This window comes from Plecotus auritus (assembly GCF_963455305.1).
Source record: "Plecotus auritus genome assembly, chromosome: 6".
NCBI lineage: Eukaryota > Metazoa > Chordata > Mammalia > Chiroptera > Vespertilionidae > Plecotus > Plecotus auritus.
In genome coordinates, this window is record NC_137773.1 from 120413024 (window position 1) to 120436512 (window position 23489).

At 44.9% G+C, this 23489-nt stretch overlaps 1 protein-coding gene across 11 annotated transcripts in view; it reads right to left on the reverse strand.

Annotated features, from left to right (window-relative positions):
• MITF (melanocyte inducing transcription factor) overlaps positions 1-23489 on the reverse strand; it is a 250293-nt gene that overhangs the window by 95431 nt on the left and 131373 nt on the right. For 2 of the 11 annotated variants that reach the window (XM_080674666.1, XM_080674668.1), the window contains exon 1: positions 674-753. The exons of 8 other annotated variants lie outside the window; for them this stretch is intronic. In XM_080674666.1, the coding sequence (XP_080530792.1) occupies positions 674-729 (56 nt within the window). In that variant the 5' untranslated portion in view covers positions 730-753. Of the gene's footprint in view, positions 1-673; positions 799-23489 lie in introns of those variants that run through there. One more of the 11 variants, XM_080674669.1, reaches the window with a different exon arrangement.

Consider the following 23489-nt stretch of genomic DNA (forward strand, 5'->3'; position numbering starts at 1 on the left):
ATCTTATCACCTAACATTGAAAGTAAATGTTAAAGAAGGTGGGGAGAGGTATCATCCATTTAGTATTTCTCCATTTTAGTACTTTTTTTGAAACTATTTCAGAATTCGTTCAACATGTATATGCCCGGCAGATGATTCTGATGTTTGGATGTTTTGTTTTCCTCTCAAAGAGAAAACAATCAATATATAGAAATGCAAAGGAGATGTTTATTAATGCAACCGTTACCATTCCAGTCTGGAGTGAAAAAGAAGCAAAAACCCAAGTATCTGCAAGGGGACAGTTCTAACAAATGTTACTATTAAGCATACTCTTCTTCCTGAGAAAATCCTTTCCAATTCCTAACGAAGCTGGACTACAGTCTATCTTGTAATCGTAAATGAAGCCCTGTTCTGAGGTTTTTTCAAGCAGTCATTTTTGAGCATTATTAACTTAACACCAACATTCAATTTAAACAGAAAGACAAGAGGCTAGCATTCTGATTCCCCCTAATTTTGCTGTTCTCCTTGTCATGCCCACCTAGAGGCACAGTGCAAGCTGAATATAGCCACAAGGAAACAGTTCCAGTGTTTTAACTCCCAATAAAACCTTCCCTTTCTCTGGCCTTCCCCTTAAAACAAAAATAACTCCTGCTAAGTGGTCCCTGGATTATTTCCAGAATAAGACTTCACTTACAGATGCAAGCTCTCAAAGGCACAGGGCATGAACATCTGAACTCTCAGCGCCTCCATCTTTTTCCTTTAAGGTGTTCTGCAAGCCCTTGGCGAAGAGTGAAAGTCAAAGTTAGTCCTGGCACTGGCTGTGTCACTAGGGGTGGCTCCTGATAAGGCCCTGGAAACTCCAATCCAAACACAGCTCCTGCTAAAAGGTGCCTGGTGTCTGTCTGCGACAGCAGACCTGTTTAATCCAGTACCTACTGTACCTGCAAGACAAAAGTGCTGCCTCACAGAGCACAGGGCTCTGCAAGGACCCAGGCGGCCAGGCCGGCGTGGGCCCACTCAGCCCTCCAAAGTGCAGGGACCGCTGAGGCTTGCGGCGCTGACCATTCTTAGAGGACGAGAAAGGAGAGATGACTTCACATAGCAGAGTTTTTAACACTTAACAGAGTCACAGAATCTAGGCGAGCTGGGTGGCTGCTGTGCCCCTTCTTGGCTGGGGGATCTCCAGCATCCACTCATCACACACCACTGGCTGCCCTGCCCCCATTAGCAGGCACTTTTGGAACCGGAGCTTGCTCAAGGCACATGCTCTCCTGCTGACAGCAGTCCTTACCCTCAGACCCCAAGAACCCAAGAAGGTGGACCTTGCCCAGTCTTAGGGGAGTCAAAGGCAAGCTGCTTCATATTGTGGGTACCACCTTTCAGGACATGCACATCTTTAGGCCATAAATGGGTGCGTTCTTAGACTGTTATGCAATTAAATTCTAAACACACTTGATTATAAGAAAAAACACACAGAAACACATGTTCTTAAAAGACACTAAATGCCAACATGAAAACTGCAATGTTATCAAATGTTGATGCTGTTCCTGTGGACTTGCACAGCAGAGATGCCAGCAATGATGAAAATAGGATCTTTCTCCCCACACACAACTCAAAGGTCAGAACAAAGACATCTGGCAGTGACCAGCTGTGACACTGGGAAGGTTCCCTTATCTCTCTGCCTAAGCGTTTGTCCAAAGTAACTGGCTGGAAAACAACGCAGTCTCTATAAGCTATAATCAATCTCAAATTCCATACTGTAATGAAATTATCTTCCTAAAACTTCCCTTTAATAATAGGAAACATCCAGCCAGAAGTCTCAAACAAGCTATTTCCAGCTCTTTTTATTCTGTTCATTTTTCATTCACTCATTCATTCATTCATTCATTCATTCATTGTTTAATATATACTTCTGGATCGCCGACTACGTCAGGCACTGTATAAATTCTTGAGATTCATAGTGCAGTGGGACACATATAAATAATCACACACATATGTAATGACATGTGATGACCACTCCAGGGAGCTGGACAAGCCTCCAGTCACGGGTCAGGAAAGGCTTCCCTTAAGGCAGGACCTGGACTGAGATATGAGTGGAGGAGTGTCCTGAGAAGGGGTAACAAATGGCAGAAGCCCTGAGGTGGGAAGTTAGAAGGAAGACCCATGTGTCTGACGGGCACAGAGCGTGGAGAAGGCGGGCACCCATGAGATCAAAGCCGTGCCTGCCCAAGCTTGTAGGACCTGGTGGCCAAAAAAGGGGAGTTGGTTTTGATTCAAGATGAACGGGCACACTGCCAGGTTGTAAACAGGGGAGCCATGCGCTCAGATCTGAGTCTTTAGAAAGGCCGCTCTGGCTGCTGTATTGAAAACCAAATGGAGCCGAAACCGGTTTGGCTCAGTGGATAGAGCGTCGGCCTGTGGACTGAAGGGTCCCAGGTTCGATTCCGGTCAAGGGCATGTGCCTTGGTTGCGGGCATATCCCCGGTGGGGGGTGTGCAGGAGGCAGCTGATCGATGTTTCTCTCTCATCGATGTTTCTAACTCTCTATCCCTCTCCCTTCCTCTCTGTAAAAAATCAATAAAATATATATTTTAAAAAAAAAGAAAACCAAATGGAGAAGGGGCAAGACTGGCCACTGCAGGTCCTGCTGGGAGGCAGACAGCTCATGGGAGGAGGGCAGGAGGCAGGAAGGGGTGCACAGAGTGAGCAGATTACTATAAAATTAAAGACCAATAAGTAGGAGGGGGAAGGAGGAGGTGGGGAGAGGGGAGGGGGGAGGAACCCAGGCCCTGATACCAGAATGGTGTTCATTCACCCGTTACTGAGCACTTCCTACTTGCCAGGTACGCGCTGGGTACTGAATCGAACGCCACTCTCCCCTCACAAGCCTCCGCACCTCTCCTCCTGCCTCTGGCACTGGACGGCAGGAAAATGAACAACGCAATTCTAGTGTCAACATATCTAGGAAATCCCGCCCTTACAGATCCCAGGACCTTCCAGGTGCAGGTTACTGAGTTTCTGTGCCCGGATTCTTCCCCTGAGGAAGGGAGCGGCCATCCACCGGTTCCGGTGAGAGACAGAGGCGACGGCACGTGCCAGGCGACTGGCATGGTCTCTGACACACAGCAAAGCTCGCAATTTAAAAGTGGCTCTCACGCTGTGGTCAGGCCTGTTATCCCAGATCACCTTTCCCAGAAACAGAGCAAGTGTGAGACCAAGGAAAATGGAGAGCACAGGACATTACCATATCAGGACATTCAGGGGATTGTTTTTAAAAAGCTGAGCTGGCCTCTCTCCCCCTTGGGCACTATTTGTAACTGCATTAAGTTACAAGGTATCGGGTACATTTTAGTACAGAAACCCTGACGTATTACCTGCTTACACACAGAAAAAGTCTGTACCCTGCACGGGCTCTCAGGGTAGACCATGAAACCACCAGCAGGAACTCCACTCCTCCAGGAGGGACCTATAGGATGGTGCCCAATGCTCCCTGGCATGTTCACACAATGACATCGCCTGCTTTTTACCCTGAGCAATCCACCACCCCAAGGAAGCTATCCATTGACCATTTATATCATATTTAAATACATTTACTTCTGAGAGGCATATGTCCAACTTATGGACGGTATTCTGGAAAGATCTTACTGCACCAGTGCTCTACAGGAATCTGCATGGACACAGCAAGGCAACGCCCACCATCAAACGCACTGAAGGGACTTCAGCGTGCACATCTGCCACCACCTACACAATTCCTGAAGCGCTGCACACACTCCCCCGGACTGAGACTGCTTCCCAAGTGGTCACCCCATTATTCTGCAGATGTCCTCTGAGCGGCAGGAGCCACATGGTCTGATTTCTATTGCATCCCTGACAGTCCATGGTTGGTGTTAAAATGAATTACTCTATAATACATAAGCAACTCTCTTGTGCACATTTTCACTATCCACATGAGTATCTAAACGCATATATCTATATATATAAAAGGCTAATATGCTAAGTGTCCTGCCTACTGGTACCTATGACACACACTGACCACCAGGGGGCAGACGCTCAACGCAGGAGCTGCAGTGACTTGGCAGCAGCAGTGGTTCTTGGATAACGCACCCTGAAACCAGAGAGGAGGGAGCCCGATTCCTCGCGTGGCCGCGAGATTCCACCTTGGGCCATGAGTTATGTTGTTGCTGGGGCACTTTCGCCCCAAATCTGGTTTACTGCACACTTGCATTTGCGTTCCACACCCTATATGACAGCAACTTTGCAGAGTGCCCTCTCGCATTCCGGGACCCCTCGGGGGATGTCAAAGATCGGTTTTGGCCCGATCCCCGTAGGCCAGGCAGAGGGACCCCACCTGCTAGAGGGACCCTGCTCACTCCGCAGATGCCCTTCAAGCCTCGGCACCACCCCAAATGCAGCTGGCAGGGGGGTTGGCTCCAGGGTGTGTCCGGCCCGTCTTGCCCAGTCCTGCCCTGTTGGACACCTTCTAATTAATTTCCTTTCAATGTGCACGAATCCGTGCACTGGGTCACTAGTAAATGTATATTTGCACACACACATTAGGTTAATACACAAACCCTAATTTAAACACAAACTAAGACATGATAGTAAAGAAAAAGAAATATTTTAGAAAACGAAACACTGAATGCAAAGTGAAAATATAACCTGTATTATAATGCATTTCAAATCTTAATTACTACTCCTTGCTCCAAATTCCAGCAAATCAACTAGAGTCAGCAGAATTTTTACTGGCCTTTTAAAAGATGACCTTGACTGAAATGGAACCTAAAACTATCAATCATCCTAGAGAGAGCCAACTTTTTCTTTGGATTATAAAATTTGGGTCTCGGAATATTTTGGGAGGAAAAACTCAGTCACTGTGTTGAATGGGTTAGAGAAGATATAAGAGGCATTACTTGTTATCCTTTCTAAAACTCTGCTGGAGAAAAGTAGAAACACTGCTTCACCACAGTCAGAATTCCTCTTATTTTATCTGGGTATCGAACGCTTTACTGCCCCAATGCACAGTCTTCTTCTATCTTCCTTCTGACAGCCATTGCCCTTCTCAGTGAGCTCACACCTTGGCACTGCCTCAAGCAGCCAGCACTGAGGGCTTGCCCTGTGCGGCACTGTAAGGACCCAGGGACTAGCTCCTCCTCGCAGCCGAGGAAGCATCACCAGGTCTCACAGGTCTCCACTGCGGTGCCAGTCAACGGCTCCCAAACCTGTAGTCCTAGAGAAGCACCTGGGACCCTTCTCCCCACACTAGTCCCTTAAAATTAACTCAAGAGCATTTAAAAGCCTAAATGTCAGGGATTTTTCCTGAAACAAACAGGGGCATGGTTTGGAATTCTGTTTGGTTTTTTTTTTTTAAGATACAGCTCCTAGGGCAATGGAAATTAAGGAGAAAATAAACAAATGGGACTACATCAAAATAAAAAGCTTTTGCAAGGCAAAAGAAACCATCAACAAAACAAGAAAACCCAGTGCATGGGAGAACATATTTGCCAATGTTATCTCCGATAAGGGTTTAATCTCCAAAATTTACAGGGAGCTCATACAACTTAATAAAAGGAAGATAAACAATCCAGTCAAAAAAATGGGCAAAGCACCTAAATAGACACTTCCCAAAAGTGGACATACAGAAGGCCAAGAGAAATATGAAAACATGCTCAAAGTCACTAATCATATAAGAAATGCAAATCAAAACAACAATGAGATACAATGTCACACCTGTCAGAATAGCTGTCATCAACAAATCAACAAATGACAAGTGCTGGCGAGGATGCGGAGAAAAAGGAACCCTCTTGCACTGCTGGTGGGAATGCAGACTGCTGCAGACACTGTGGAAGACAGTATGGAATTTCCTCAAAAAACTAAAAATGGAACTCCCATTTGACCCAGTGATCCCACTTCTAGGACTATATCCCAAGAAACCAGAAACACCAATCACAAAGGACATATGCATCCCTATGTTCACAGCAGCACAATTCACCATAGCTAAGATTTGGAAACAGCCTAAGTGCCCATCAGCAGATGAGTGGATTAGAAAACTGTGGTACACCTACACAATGGAATACTATGCTGCTTTAAAAAGTGTTACCATTTGCAACAGCATGGATGGGTATGGAGAGCATTATGCTAAGCGAAATAAGCCAATTGGAGAAAGCGAAATACCACATGATCTCACCTATTTGTGGAATATAGTGAACATAAACGGATGAACAAAAATAGATCCAGAGATAGGGAAGCATCGAACTGACTGTCAAACCTCAGAGGGAAGCTGAGGGAGGGGGGGAGTGATGGGGATAAAGGAGTAAGAGGTTAACCAAAGGACTTGTATGCATGCATATAAGCATTACCAATAGACACAGTCACTAGGGAGTGAGGGCATGTGCTGGGGGTGGAAGTGGCCGGAGAGAGGTCAATGGAGGAAAAAACTTATATTGTAATAGCTATGTATGGGCCGGGGGGGGGGTACTTGAAATATTGGGGGGACCACTCTGTAAACTATATGATTGTCTAAGCACTATGTTGCGCACCTGAAACTAATACAGAATAATATTGAATGTGAACTATAATAAAAAAGAAAAAAATAATAAAATGAGCATACAGGATGTCTGCCATCCTCTGAAGGGTGTTGAGGTTGAAGTAGTTGCATATGCCACCATCACCATCACATCATCTCTCTACTTCCAAGCAAGAGTCAAGACATTGAGATGTGTTAAAGCAGCATGATGTTCAGCGATTAGAAGTGGCCTCCACAGGCCACCTTAGCTCAGGTTCTGGATGCTAAGGAAGGTGACCCCATCTTCCAAAGTTTCCATCTCTGAATGAGATACCAGGGCATGAGTAGCTCAAAGGACCACCCAAATCCTTCATGGTCCCAGGAGGAGCTGGAAAGGGATTGAAAATGAAGGGAAGGGATACTATGTCAGCTAGGCTTCCTAGTAAATTAAATATTTGTTTCCAAAATTAAACATTTGTTTTCAAAAACTGAAGGCAGAGACAGACGGTTTCTCATGGACAAGCATGCTATGATGGAGAGTGGTACCAAAGTCAACAGATGGAGGTATGGAAACTCCAACTTGGAGAAGACATGGTAAGGATCCAGGACAGTGGTTTCAACCTGTGGGCAGCAAACCTCTGAATGGTCCAGTATTTCACAAACAAATGAACAGCTGATATGTCTGTCCCACAGAGAAAAACTTAGCCCCATTTTTCATCAATAGACAGCCTAGTGTGGTGGGAGAATATGGACTCACACATGCAGACAGCCCACAGGTAGCTTTACCTTGGGCAACTCATTCAATGTCTGCATCTGTCAAATGGGAATATTAATATTAACTGTTTAATAGATGAACGTGCTGACGAAATGAGGTAAGGTATAGAAAGTTCTTAGCACAGTGCCTGAAAAAATAGCACTCAATTAATGTTATGCAAGGAATAAGGACTCTGTTTCAGAATACTGCAAGGAATGAAGTCAGTCCTGACAGACTCAAGGAACTTCAAGTTGTAGAGCAAATAAAAGTTATTATTTGGAAGCAACAGTGAAGATGTTTTTGAAACTTGATATCTGAAGAGATGGCATGAATTCAAAACATAAGCTTAGAAAGGTCTAGAGAAGTTTTTTAATCATCAATCATCTATATATATATAAAGCTAATATGCTAAGTGTCCGACTGTCCGACCAGTCACTATGACGCACACTGACCACCAGGGAGCAGACACTCAACTCAGGAGCTGCCGTGATGCGCACTGGTCATTTACAGAGAAACAGCACCATGGACCTGGCGCCCACAAAGCAACACTCGGCTTCCCCCAAGTGGGACACAGGCCCAGCCACCACCCTGGAGCAACAGCCCACCAAATCACTGCGGACACTGCTGAGACCCCATGGCACAAAATGCGGCCCACAGCCCAGCCCAGCCTGGAAATGGTGGCAGTGGGTGCTGGGTAATGACATCAAGTAGAACACCCAGCTTCCTCTCTGTAGGGATGACTAGCCTCCTTGCAGTTTCTTCAGCCCACGAACATGACTTGCTTTATAGCCAGGTGCAATATTTCACACTTTAACCAAATGTCTGTGAAGCGTTTTCCTGTGCCTCATCTCATTTGATCCTTCACAGAAGTCCTGGAGTAGGTAGATAGGAGACTCGGTGGAATTCTATTTTCTTTTCATTAGCCAGAAAATGGAGATTTAGAAAGCTTAGAAACTTGACCCAACTGAAAAGAAGTAAGAAATGGTGGACCTTGAAAATGACTTCAGGTTTTCTCACTGCACAGAATACAGTCAAACACTGCTGCAGTTAAATATTTTACCCTTTGTTCTCCCTGCATGATCTACAATAATAATCTGCTTCATGTTGATATTTACTGCTGTGTTGCTGACAATTACCTGAAAGAGAAGTTGAGGTGCTTCACTGGGCTGGAAAAAGTTTAGCTAAATCAGAAAGCAGGTCTAATTAAGCAAGTTTATATATATAAAGCTCTCGCTGGTGCCAATCGCACGCGTGTGTTTCGATCTGTCATTGCCAATCATGAATTTGGTTGACACTTCTATTACAGAAAAGGCCGGGTAGCCATATTAAAGTATTTCTTCTAATTAATTTCCTTTCAATGTTCACGAATTCGTGCACCGGGCCACTAGTACATCCATAATGAGTAAATAAAACCTAAAGATGTTAGTGATGACAAATAACTTTTCATAGTGGGTAACTGACTATGTCTTTTCAATGGTTGTCTTAGCTACAGGCAAAAAGTTCTGGCCAAGGAAGCCTTCTGTTCTCACTCAGTGCAGCAATTATATTTTAATTTAATAAGTATAAACTTAGCCAGAGGTCAAGCAGGAATGCATGTATTTAAATAAGCAAAACTGTAACCAATCTGTGTTCAATAGATCACCTTATAGTAGTTTGTGTTAATAGTCAAAATTCCCAAACTTCTAAAGTATCTCAATACTCAAGTCTTATACTAATGACTTCCTGTTTCAGTCACACTAGGCAGACAAAATTTAAAATGAGAAAAATAGGCCCAGCCGGTGTGGCTCAGTTGTTTGAAGCATCATCCTTGACACTGAAAGATCTTGGGTTAGATTTCTGGTCAGGGCACATACTCAGGTTGTGGTTCAATCCTCAGACAGGGTGAGTACGGAAGGCAACCATTCGATGTTTCTCTCTCAGATGAATTTTTCTCTCTCTCTCAATCCCCCTTCTCCCTTCCACTGTCTCTGAAATAAATAAGAACAGAACCTCGAGTGAGACTTTTAAAAACTAGATAAATAAAATGAGAAAAATAATATTTGCACAGAAATCCTTCCTATTGATTAAATTCAATGGATCATAATAAACTCAATACACATTAGCAGCTGTATTTCATTTAAACTCTTAGGCATCTTGCTTATAATCAAACTGTATATTTATGTTAATAGTAAAACATGAAAATAAAAAAAATCAATATTTTAAATTAATAGCCTGTGTAATTTTAAGTTATACTGCCATGAAGTGACAAAAAGGAAAAAAATAAATCTTTGCTTACAAGAATTTAGCCATGTGTCCTTCAAAAAAGTGCCTAACAAAGCTACCTAATTATTTCTTTAATGTTTAGTATTAATTACCTGCCAGGCATTACAGGCCAGAAAGGTAATGTAGATGCAGATAATAACCACCTCCATTCATGATTTCTTCCCTCCTTAGGTCAAATAACGTTGGTTCATTTAAAAAATACATGGACAAATGATGAAAAAACATCAAAATATTCTTATTAAAATTCATTTATTCAACAAATGTGTACTGAATACTATGTCCCAGGCACTATCCAATATGCTTATACCTCAGAGATATACCATGGACCTTAGATTCTAAAGAGAGAAATATTCTGAAGTAACTCTAAATTTTCAAATCGTCAATTAACTTAAACTGACAATCTGGAAATTGAATGGATTTGTGATTTTTAAGCACCTTCCACAATGATATTCCCATTTATAAGGATTTTGTTTCTACATTGGACAATATATTTTACTTCCTAGTGTGCCAGGCAGAAAATTTGAAAATTTTAAAAAGTGAGATCATGCCCTAGCTGGTTTGGCTCAGTGGCTAGAGCAGGGGTGGGCAAACTTTTTTACTCGAGGGCCACAATGGGTTCTTAAACTGGACCGGAGGGCAGGAACAAAAGCATGGATGGAGTGTTTGTGTGAACTAATATAAATTCAAAGTAAAGGAGCAGAGGGGAGAGCAAGAGAACCCTCCGCTCTTTCGGCTCCATGGGCCGGATAGAACAGCCGAACGGGCCGGATCCAGCCCGCGGGCCGTAGTTTGCCCACGGCTGGGCTAGAGTGTCGGCCTGCGGACTGAAGGGTCCCGGGTTCTATTCTGGTCAAGGGCACATGCGCCGGTTGTGGGCTTGATCCCTGGTGGTGGGTGTGCAGGAGGCAGCCGATCAATGATTCTCTCTCATCATTGATATTTCTCATGTTTCTATCCCTGTCCCTTCCTCTCTGAAATAAATACCAAAAGGGGTGGGGGGAGAGGGGAAGAGGGACAGAGAATTCATCATCCTATATAATAAAAGCCTAATATGCAAATCAACCCAATGGTGGAACAACCAGTCGCTATGATGTTCACTGACCACCAGGGGGCAGATGCTATTCACAGGAGCTGCCACAGGCCAGCCAAGGTGGGTGCCAGCAGGAGCCCCCTGATTGCCCCGCCAGTCGCCCCACAGTGGGAGGTAGGTGGCGGCAGCAGGTGGTGAGGCCAGCAAGCGGGTGGCACCAGGCTGGCCAAGGCGGGTGCCAGCAGGGGCCCTGCCGGTCGCCCCACAGATTGGCCCTGATTGCTGGCCAGGCCTAGGGACCCTACACATGCACGAATTTCATGCATTGGGCCTCTAGTATCATAATGATAACTGTACCTCCAATTGGCATATTACAGCTCATGTTTATTTAATCTCTTTTCATTTAAATAAAGAAACTGAAGGCCAGGAAGTGAGGTGAGTATTTGCACAAAGTCAAGATGTTAATGAGCAGATGCAGATCTGGGGTCTGAAACTCCAGAGCCACACACCTTTCACTGTGGTTCTCTGACCAAGTTTTGTGAGCCACCCAACACTCACAAAAGCAAACCAATTCTAAAATTAGAACTTGTATTGGAGTTGTCTTTACCCAGCACCCCACACTGGGTCCTGAATTCCATTTAGTTCCCCTCTTCATTCCTGAATCAGGCACAAGTCCAGACCCAGAGAAGGTGCCCAATAACTATTTGTCAGTGGGTTAAATGATTAACTGACCATGGTGCTTTTTCTGGCCACTTTTGGCCAATACCTCCCTTTAAAACAAAACAAAACAAAAAGGGGAAAGAAGTAGGCTTCCCTGAATATTTATACAAGCAAGAGTTAAATTAATGGCACTGATTAGAAAGAAACAAACAAACATACAATGTTTGTCCTCAAAAAACTTAATCTAGTTGGAAAACAGAGTGAGAAAATGTGGTTACAAAGGGGGAAAATATCAGCACGACTTATACTTGCTAATGGGAGAAGAAATGAGAAAGCCCTCAAAAAATAAAAATAAAAAAGAATTGTTCAAAAAGGCTTTCAAGGAGAAACAAGGTCTTCAGAAATTTGGGGAAGAATGACGAACTTCCTTTGGCAAAGTTGGTAAGTAAACCTTCAGCAGTTTCCCAAAGTGTGGGAGATAAGATGGTCTCTGGATAAGATCCAGACACACAGACTCCACATTAAATAGCCATGGAATTGCACAAGGAGAAAGGCCCTTTCACATCTTTCATCCCGGGAAAAGTCCCTGTTTGATGCTAATATGTCTTCAATCTCCTAACACTTACCCTTTGTAACAAAAAAAGCTCAGACCTCAGGCCCTTCCAGACAATACACTTAGTAAGAATCTAACAATTTTCTTCCAATTCATTATATTTATTTAACTTCCATTTGTGGTTTCCATTTATTATAACATCTCCATTAAAATATACTTTAGGTCCTGGCCGGGTAGCACAATTGGTTAGAGCATCATCCCCATACACCAAAGTTGTGGGTTCGATCCCCAGTCAGGTTTTAAAAAATGAATAAAATTTTTGAAGGGGGAAATGTCATGAAGTTAGCATGAGAATGCCTAAAGCAGGGGTGGGCAAACTTTTTGACTCAAGGGCCACAATGGGTTCTTAAACTGGACCGGAGGGCCAGAACAAAAGCATGGATGGAGTGTTTGTGTGAACTAATATAAATTCAAAGTAAACATCATTACATAAAAGGGTATGGTCTTTTTTTTTATTTCAATAGTTTTATTCATTTCAAACATTTTAACAAGAAGAATGTAAACACTAATTATTATAATTTGAAACTTCAAAAAATGGAGGAATCATAGCACAATAACATACCTTATATTGAAGATGGCAAAGGCAAAATAAAATTGCCTAACAAAGGAAAGGTACAAAAGCCTTTCAAATTAAACTTAAATATAATAAAATAATTTAAAACTAAAACAAATAGAAAAGAACAAAATGTGTAAACAGTAAATTAAACATTTTCTTTAGTGCAACTTCCAAATTATGCCCGGGACGTAGATGTAGATGGCAATGTAGACTGGGTTGAAAGGTTTTTGGTCTTTAAAACATCAACTTCAGTGGGAACAGTGTTGTTGGTCTCCTTTTTAGCTAATGCTCTGATACTGTGCTCTCTAGGGGCGTGTCTCCCTACATCACCACGATAACGTGTCTACGCATTCCCAGGGTGATGTCGGGGGACGCGTCTGCAGGCATTACAAGGAGCCTCTGGAAGATTGAGAGGTTGTTCCTTCTACTGAATGGGCAGATATAAATCCGCCCACTCAGAAGAAGGAGCTGCGGCCGTGTTTCCTGACGTTGCCATGTTAACACTGCTGCTGGTGAAGGAGCGGAGGGGAAAGCAAGAGAACCCTCTGCTATTTTGGCTCTGCGGGCTAAATAGAACAGCCGAACGGGCCGGATCCGGCCCGCGGGCCGTAGTTTGCCCACGGCTGGCCTAAAATCTGGGAAACACTGACTGAGAGAAATGAGTAGCCAGCATCCTGCAGTGGAGACAGGTGAAACGAGCCCAGAAACAATGGCCACCCCCTCCGCTGTAGTGAGAAGCTAACAGCCACCGAGAATTTCAGTCTGCAGGGTTCTGAAATCAGAGTCTAGCAGGCCTGGCCTAATGGCTCCCTCGCTGTGGGAAATGAACAGGACACTCAGATACGACTCCACACCGGAAGAGTCGGGCCTGGCCAAGTGGGGCTGAGAATATCACATGGAGCAAGATGTCAGGCATGCTGGATGTTGATGTTTCAATACTAGTATTCTAGCATAAGTACCTCTCCTCTCTGGCTGTGGTCACTTCAGCTGGAGTTATCGCCTGGGGCAGTGGTCGGCAAACTCATTAGTCAACAGAGCCAAATATCAACAGTACAATGATTGAAATTTCTTTTGAGAGCCACCTTCTTTAAACTTAAACTTCTTCTAACGCCACTTCTTCAAAATAGACTCACCCAGGCCATGGTATTTTGTGCAAGAGCCACACTCAAGGGGCCAAAGAGCCACAGTTAGCCGACCACGGGCCTGGGGCATAAATATAGCTTACAATCCAGTTCTGCTTGGGTTTGGTTTTTCCTCCTCTCCTAAGGAAGTAGAAACGAGTGGCCTAGGACAGAGTCCCAGCTGTGAACTCGTTCACACTAGATGGAGCCAACTTTGTAAGCTTCAGGATCCATGTACAGGTTTATGTTGCACTTAAAAAAATCCAAACACAAAGTTATGGGCAAGCTGTATACCACTAATTGGTGAAGAGCGCTCTGTGTACCAACCTGTAGCCTGTGGAAGTGGGGTGCTTGTGATATCACAAGAAAAGGAATTTTCTGAGACTCACACGGAAGAATGAGTGGCATTATTAGCATGGAATTACATCCCTAAGTTTTCAAGGTCCTTTCATCTCACCAAGGAGAAAGTCCAGCAGTGACTTGAGCAGAGCTAGGATGAAAGCCCAGAGTTTCCGTTCTATAACTGCATAGTCCAGTCTAGCATCAGGCTAGCTTAGCTTGTGTTTCCAGCTATAGTCCATCGTGTGGGGACCCTGCATGGCTCTAGGCCATGTGGCTTCCAGGGACATCGGAACACCAGCAAATGCAAGAAAGCAGGAGCGAAACAGGGACAAAAGGGCAACCAGAGAGCTAGGACTCCTGTGACCTGGAATTATATATCCCCAATTTTCACGTGCTTACAGGGGCTCTGCCCTTCTGACCAGTGATCTCTGTTCCAGGTTAGACTGACAGGCACCTATCCTGTATCACCCCAACTTCACTGCGCATGCACCATCTCCCCTTTGTTGGACCCCTTACCCCAGTGGTCTACAGGGAATGGACCAGTGGCTCCCTGGGGAGTGTGAAGTTGCAGTTTCCTGGTGAAGCTGCCCAGATGACCATGCTTATAATGTCTGAACTCCCCTTTGCTTCTTCCTAGTAATATTAATATTAACTAGCTAATTACAACAGTAACATAACCTGCATATATCTTAATGTGAATTTCCTAAATTTTCATTTTAAAGATCTAAAGTCCCCTCATTTTACCATTCCACATTATTTTCTATGACCCTTAAACCCAAATTAATATTAAATGATCAATCATGTCATATAAATGTGTGTTTAAAACATGTACATGTTATAGTTCACTGGCATTTTAAACTTTGGTTTATTAAATATATAATTATAGTTTTAATCTGATAATTTCAGAAAAAATACTTTTTTTGCCTTAGGGAAATGGAAGCGATTTATTAATGCAATGAGCATGGCTGTCTCACCAGACACATAAGAAAACTATTGCTAGGATAGGAGGAGTTAGGACAGAAAGTGAGAGGTAGGCAGAATGGAGACTCACAGTCAAGGAGAAAAATAGAAACCAGTGGCTAACACCAAGGAAATCAGCTAGCACACTTGCAAGAGGAATGGCTGACCTCCTGAACCAGGGGAAGGTCCACTGTATAAGACAAGACATACCATTGTTCACGGTCACTAACCTGGGGCCTTTAAAGCAGTGATTCCCACCTGGGGATGATTTTGTCCCCAGGGCATATCTGACAATGTCTGGACACACTTGGTTGTTACAAAGGGGGAGGCCAGCGCTACTGGCATCTAGTAAGCAAAGGCCAGGGATGTTGCTAAACATCCTGTGATGCTGGGGACCATCGCATCAACAGACAATATCCAACCCCAAATGTCAATAGCGCTGAGTTCTAAAACTCTGTTTTAGAGTAGCACCTCTCCTAACAGGAGACAACGTATATCCAACTCATTGTAAGCATGTAATAATTAAGCAAAAATGTCAGTATGTTTCTAAGACATCTTTTAAATGTGTGGGACACAGTACACTGATGTGCTTGAGGCTTTAACATATGCCACAGGATTTGGTCAATGTGTAAAAATTATTTTGAGTGATTAAAGTCATCGCACGAGGGTTAAAGATTAAGGAGAAAATAGATTAATAAATTGAGGATTATAGACACAATGGACTACTACACAGCTGTGAGAATGAATGAAGTACATGTATGTCCTTACAGGGATAAAATAAAAAATGACGTTGAATGAAAAAAGGCAAGTCACATAGAACACTGCCATATGATTCCATTTAAAGTTCAAAGAATATTTTAGAGACTAATATACAGTAAACGATAATGAAAGTCAAGGGAGTGATGACCTAACATTCAGGGTGGCGGTTAACATCCTGTGGGGTAGAGAGGGAGATGTAACCAAAGATAAGGCTTTTTAGAGTGTTCTACATCTCAAGAAATAGTCGGTACATGGCTATTCATTTTATTGTGCTTTACTAAACCAGTAGGTTTTAGACTTCTTTCTACATATATGATTATACTTAACAAATAAAAAAAAGTAAGGAGTGTAAGGGAAGTGAATAGGGAAAACAGGTATAGGTGACTCCTTGAGTAGGAAAATAGTGAATTTTTACATACCTGCTAATAGTATCACAAGGTCAGAGGCATCGCTTGCTCTTTTTTCCTCTGAACAATCCACTGTGTAGTCATTGGTCAATATTACATCAGCCACCAAACCGCATTGCATCTCCTCTGTCCTTAGTGATTCTGCCACGATTCCACTACTCAGCTGTTCTCCCCACTCCTCTCAATATAGCCCATGCCTACTGCTAGATCACTGTTCTTGGAGCTCAGCATTGCTGTTGTTTTGCAACTACTTTAATAACATTAATGGTCCATCAACCTAGAATGAATGAATTTCAAATGTCTTTTTTATACAGGCAATCAAGGCCAACTGACTTTTCTAGTATTAACTACTCTAAGTATCCCAAGCAGTATCAACAATGTACTCATCTCTAACTCTCCCCAGATGCTCTTCCCACTTGCCTGGAGTACTTTCCAGGTGCTTGCAATCCCATTCTATTAAAAATCCTACACATCTACACTAATAAAAGAGAAACATGCAAATTAACCATCACTCCACTATGCCAAGCCACGCCCACCAGACAATCAGAGTGAATATGCAAATTAACCCATCAAAGATGGCGGGTAAATTTGCATATGCAGGCAGGACAGGCAGCACCATGGCCCGCCCCGGGGGTCCGAGTCTATCAGGGGCCAGGGGAGGCCTGGCAGGCAGCACCAGACCCCGCTGGCAAGGTACAAGTTCATCGGGGCCCTGGAAGGCGGGGTGGGCAGCGCCAGATGCCACCAGTGGAATCCGGGTCCATCGTAGGCCCGGGGAGGGGCAGCGGCCTGCAGGGCAGTGGGAACATTGCAGCCTGGGGGAGGGGAGGGGAGGCCGGCCTGCCTAGCCACTCCTGTGGGGCCCCAGGAACATGCCACCCTGGGGAGGAGCAGCTGGGCCTGCGTAGCCACTCCCGTGGGGCCCTGGGAACATCGCTGCCCCAGGGAGGCGTGGCTGGGCTTGCTTAGCCACTCCCATGGGGCCCCATGAACATCATCGCCCCGGGGAGGCACAGCCGCCAGCCTAGCTACTCCCGTGGGGCTCCGGGAACATCGCTGCCCTGGGGAGGCACGGCTGGGCCTGCTTAGCCACTCCTGTGGAGCCCGTGGATATTGCAAGCATGAGGTTGCTGAGACCCAGACCGGGCCTCTGGCCACAGATTCACAGCTTTGCGGAGACCAACTCTACCAGGCCACCCGGTGGCCATGTGGCTGGGCCACAGGGTGCCCGTTCAAAATGTGTGTGACACAGAGAGAAGGTGCGGAAGGAAATCCAGAAAATGGGATGTGGGGGTTCAAGATTCACTTCCTTTGGGCTTTGTCCTTCTTGGTCTTGATCCTTTTCTTTCGAGCCTGGAGTGCAAGCACTGCAGGAGAGAGGGATGGATGAAGGCCTAATGTGGAAGAAGAGGTGCAAGGCCCAACTGTGGGGCTGCCTGAGGGGTGGCTCCAGGGCGAGTGCCACAGCTTTGGCAAAGCGGCTGGCCAGGAGGCAGGTATTCCAAGGGGCGCGGAGCAGCACCTCACCATCCCTCTATGAGGACACCCCACACAGGCGCTGCCTTCGCCAGCAGGCTCTGGGTGACATCTGCAAATGCTACTGCAACCTCTAACATTCTGGGCAAAGAACTGACCCTGTGCCCCTCCGGGTACCAGGCTTACTAGGAGTGTGCTGTCACCAATGCCATAGATCAGTGGTCAGCAAACTCATTAGTCAACAGAGCCAAATATCAACAGTACAACGATTGAAATTCCTTTTGAGAGCCAAATTTTTTAAACTTAAACTTCTTCTAACGCCACTTCTTCAAAATAGACTCGCCCAGGCCATGGTATTTTGTGGAAGAGCCACACTCAAGGGGCCAAAGAGCCGCATGTGGCTCGCGAGCTGCAGTTTGCCGACCACTGCCATAGATCAAAGGCAAAAACCTGGTGAGGCGGGGTGCACCAGAGGGGGCTCGGGCTGGGGCAGGGACCAGTGGGCAGGGATCTGCCTTGCCTGCGGAGAGAGAGGTTCTGCAGTGGCCCCAAGATGCGGGTGGGCCTGGCCAGGGATCAAGGGGCACGGAAGGACGCCTGGGCGGAGGGGCAAGGACCCGCAGCCTTGAGGCAGAGGTTGAGGGGCAGCACCACCTCAGTGGAGGGGTGCCGCACTGCAGGGTATCGGACTGACTGACGTGATTCAGAGAAGCTCCCAGTGCTAACCGGCCTCGCCCAGGAGGCCTTCGCACTTCAGAGGCAGCAACTCCTGCTCCCACCTTGGCACAAAAGCAAGCCCGCACCTCCCTGCCCCATGGCAGAGCATGCCTAGGCGGTGAGTGCGAAGCCTTCCACCTGCTCCAGAGAAGAAGGGGCAGTAAAGAATGGGGGCCAGGGACCGGGGAGAGGAAAGAATGTGGAGCGTCCACAATGAAGAGGTGCTTGAGAAAGAGGCTCGGAAGCCTGACGGGAAGGTTTGTTCTGTTTGCCCGGCGGCTGCCCCTTAGGAAGGGCAGAGAGCATGGCTCTGAGGGCTCCCTGTTCGCTGAGTCAAGTTCCACAGCCAACTGGAATTGGCCACAGTTTCCTGGTCTGTAAAATGGATTAAGCGTGTCCCAGTGCCTTCACTGAGCTTTGATGGTCAATTGAGATACTATATAAGGAAAATGAGGGAAGAAGTGAGAAAGAAAAGGAAAAGCAAGCAACACAAAAGAAAGACTGGAAGGAACCTGTGAACCCATTGTCACTTAAATAGGGAATATAGTCAAAAGTGTTGTAATGATGGCATGATGTCAGGTGGGTACTAGAAATATGGGGGAACACTTTGTAAAGTATATGATTGTCTAACCACTATTCTGTAACTAATATAAAACCTGAAACCAGCCGAAACCGGTTTGGCTCAGTGGATAGAGCATCGGCCTGCGGACTGAGGGGTCCCAGGTTCGATTCCAGTCAGGGGTGTGTGCCTTGGTTGCGGGCACATCCCCAATGGGGGGTGTGCAGGAGGCAGCTGATCGATGTTTCTCTCTCATCGATGTTTCTGGCTCTCTATCCCTCTCCATTCCTCTCTGTAAAATATCAATAAAATATATTAACACACACACACACACACACACACACACACACACATATATATATATATATATACACACACACACATACACATACACACACACACACACATGACCTGAAACCAATACAAAATAATATTGAATGTAAAGAAATGAAAATTGGAGTGAGATTTTTATAAATTTCAAAGTTTAAATAAAGGCTGTAAAGGAAGGAAGGGGGAGAATAAAAATGTTTTTTTTTTTCATTTTACCACTTTATTGTCTTTTCAGTACATGAAAAAGATAGTTGTCTTTATATGGTGGTTTTATACTTCTCTCTCTGGAAATTGCAAGGAGGTGGTCTTAAAAGAAATAAACAAAAATAGGCAGCCCCTGCCAAAAAAAAAGGTAATTTTATTTTTTGCATACATATACATTTCTGTTGATACATCCCAAGGAGTGGAATTAGTGGATCAAAACGCATGCACATGTTCAGCTTTGGTAGATATTGCAAACCATTTCCATAGTCGTTGTGCAAGTTCACACCCTGGGCGGTCCAGCTGCTCTGTCTTTGCTGGCCTTTGCTAACCTCACCTTTCATCCCTCTTATTGAAGAACTACTAGAGTCATTATCTCATTTTAATTTCAGGGCAACTTAAAGACAAGATAATTATTCCCTCCACTATTCAAAGAAAGGAAATCCTGGTGTCTGGTCCCAACGAGCCAATCGTCAAGCCCTTATTGTAAAGCCCTTTCTGTGAAGGGTCATATCTATACTAATAAAAGCCTTGGGGGTGATCAGGCCAGCAGGGGAGGTTAGTTGGGGGCAATCAGGCTGGCAGAGGAGCAGTTAGGTGTCAATCAGGCCGGCAAGGGAGCAGTTAGGGGGCAATCAGGCAGGCAGGCGAGCAGTTAGGAGCCAGTGGTCCCGGATTGTGAGAGGGATGTCCGATGGGCCTAAACCTGCAGTCGGACATCCCCCAAGGGGTCCCAGATTGGAGAGGGTGCAGGCTGGGCTGAGGGACACCCTCCCCAGTGCATGAATTTCATGCACCGGGCCTCTAGTTCTTCAATAAGAGGGACGAAAGGTGAGGTTAGCAAAGGCCAGCAAGGACAGAGCAGCTGGGCTGCCCAGGGCGTGAACTTGCACGGACTATGGAAATGGTTTGCAATACCTACCAAAGCTGAACATGTGCATGCCTTTTGATCCACTAATTCCACTCCTTGGGATGTATCAAACAGAAATGTATATGTATGCAAAAAATAAAATTAAATCACCTTTTTTTTTTTTTGGCGGGGCTGCCTATTTTTGTTTATTTCTTTTTAAGACCACCTCCTTGCAATTTCCAGAGAGAAAATACAAAACAAGAAACAGACTTGGTTTTGACCACATAAAGAGTGTGCTGCAGTTCAAGGCGTTTCTGATAACACTGTTGCAGAAGAATGTCAGCCCACTCCAGGACCCTTCAGTATTCCTGAGGAGGAAACAGGATTCCTCTCCTCCCACTGGACTGTTCTCAGGTGTATGCTCAGCTCCTGCTCCTTGACATACCTTCCATGTAGAAGATAAGGAACCTGGAAACCACACTGACAGCTGGGGTAGGCCATTCCCCATCCCATGCCAGAGCCAAAGGCTAGTGGCCATATTCTTCTTTTAAAGAAGGTAAGTGACAAAACGAGTCCTAAACCAAAACCAGTACCTATCTTGACAACTGCAACTGCCAAGCACCAGTACCACTTCTTTAATATATTTTATTGATTTCAGAAAGGAAGGGAGAGAGAGAGCAAGAGATAGAAACATCAATGATGAGAGAGAATCATTGACTGGCTGCCTCCTGCAAGCTCCCTACTGGGGATCGAGCTTGCAACCGGGGCATGTGCCCTGACCAGGAATCAAACCATGATCTCCTGATTTATAGGTTGGTGCTCAACCACTGAGCTATGCCAGCTGGGCCAGTCCCACTTCCTGCTGAGCTCTGAATCCAGCATGTAGCTTTCCTCTGGACCACCTTCTGAGGCATTATACAGGAAGACCCTCAAAACCCAAAGCCATAAAATCCTAGCAGAAAACATAGGTGGTACACCTTCTGATATTGCTCTTAGTAATATTTTTTCTGATATATCTCCTTAGGTAATGGGGAAAAAATAAACAAATGGGTAACATCAAGCTAAAGAGTTTTCACAGCAAAAAAAACACACCATCAGCAAAATGAAAAGACAACCTACTGAATGAGAAAAGGTATTCACTAATGATACATTTGATAAGGGGTTAATATCCAAAATTTATAAAGAACTCATACAACTTTCACCAAAAAAAAAAACACCACAAACAATCCAATTAAAAAAAGGGCAAGGACCTGAATAGACATTTCTCCAAAGAGGACATACAGATGGCCAATAGACATGTTGAAAGGTTCAATGTCACTGATCATCAAAGAAATGCAAATTAAAACCAATTCTCACACTTGTCAGAATGGCTATCATCAATAAATCAACAAACAACAAATGTTGGCTAGGATGTGGCAAAAGGGAACCCTCATGCACTATTCGTGGGATGTAGACTGGTGCAGCCACTGAGGAAAGCAGTCAGAGTTTCCTCAAAAAATTAAAAATGAAACTGCCTTCTAACTGCCTTATATAACCCCCTTCTGGGAATGTATCCAAAGACATCCAAAACACTAATTCAAAAAGACATGTACACCCCTATATTCACTGCAGTGTTGCCTACAATATCCAAGACATGGAAGCAACCGAAGTGCCCATCAATCAAAATTGGATAAAGAAGCTGTGGTACACATATACAATGGAATACTACTCAGCCATAAAAAATAATGAAATCTTACTATTTGTGACAACATGAATAGACCTAGAGGGTATTATGCTAAGTGAAACAAGTAAGTCAGAGAAAGGTACATACCATGTGATTTCACTTACATGTGGAATCTAAAGAGCAAAATAAACAAACAAAACACAAACAGATCCATAGATAAAAGGATCAGACTGATAGTTGCCAGAAGGGGAGGGAGCGGAGCTAGGTGAAAAAAGTAAAGAGATTAAGAAGTACAAATTGGCAGTTACAAAATAGTCATGGGGATGTAAAGAATAGCACAGGGAATACAGTTAGTAATACTGTAATAACTATGCATGGTGCCAGGTGGGTACTAGACATATTGGAGAGCACACTGTAAATTATATAAATGTCTAACCACTATGCTGTGCACCTGAAACTAATATAAAATACTAGGGGCCCAGTGCATGAATTCGTGCACCTTGAAAGGAACTGTGGGCTGCAAGGCTGCGGTAGGCACAGGGGTGGGTCTCAGTCCATCCTCCACGCCCCCACCTGGCCCCTCCTGCCGCGGCCCTCGGTCCCCTGTCTGCCGGCAGCCCTGCTCCCACCACCCCCGCTCCCACGCGCTGATGGCACGGGGCGATTGGGGCTGGCGCCATCAGTGGGTGCGAACAGCACCTGCTGCCCTGATCACCGTGCCAGGCACCAGCAGCGGGTGTGAGCGGTGGCTCCAGCGTTGGCTGCAGGTACAAGCGGGGCCGGCATTGGCAGTGAGTGCAAGTGGCGGCTACAGCGCCGGCAGCAGTTGCGACCAGGGCTGGCACTGGCAACAGGTGCAAGCGCCAGGTGGGACCGTGGTGTGCCGGGAGCAAAGAATTTTCAGTAACCACCAGAGCCTCGCACCAATGATAGCGATTGGCACCCCGCCTTGATCTGGCGCCCCACTCACCTGCTCCACCATCCCACCGCAGCTGATGCCCACCATGCTCTGCGTATGCCCCCTGGTCATCCGCGTACATCATAGCAACCGGTTGTTCGGTTGTTCTGGTTGTTCCACCGTTTGGTCTATGTGCATATTAGCCTTTTATTATATAGGATTATTAAATGTCAACCGTAATTGAAAAAAACTGCTACTCAAATGACCACCTCATACAAAAACACATCTTAAATAAAATGGTTGGCAAATCATAAAAAATAAAATACAAACAGAAAGGCAACTTACACTTGGACATGTAAATGCTAGCATATTTACCCCTTTATCTAGGGTCATATCTCATATTTGCTGATTATCTCCTAGAGTGACTGCCAGAAGCAATATTTTTTCCCATTTTTTAAAAACTGAAGTATAGACAATATATTTTCCTGTACAAGAGATGGTGCCATTTGAAAGCTACTTGGCCCAGCTGGTGTATGTCACTGGTTGAGCACTGACCTATGAACCAGGAGGTCAGGAATGATTCCCGGTCAGGGCACATGCCCAGGTTGTGGGCTTGATCTCCAGTGTGGGGCATGCAGGAGGCAGCCAATCAATGATTCTCTCTCATCATTGATGTTTCTATCCCTTCTTCTCTCTGAAATCAATAAAAACATATTTAAAAATAAAATAAAATAAACGCTATGTGATTTCAACTAATGGACATTACCATTTTTAAACCGTGGGCTACTGTTTTTTTCTTTAGAAATGCTAGGTGCCTATGAGTATCTATAGAGAACTGCTAGATTTCTGG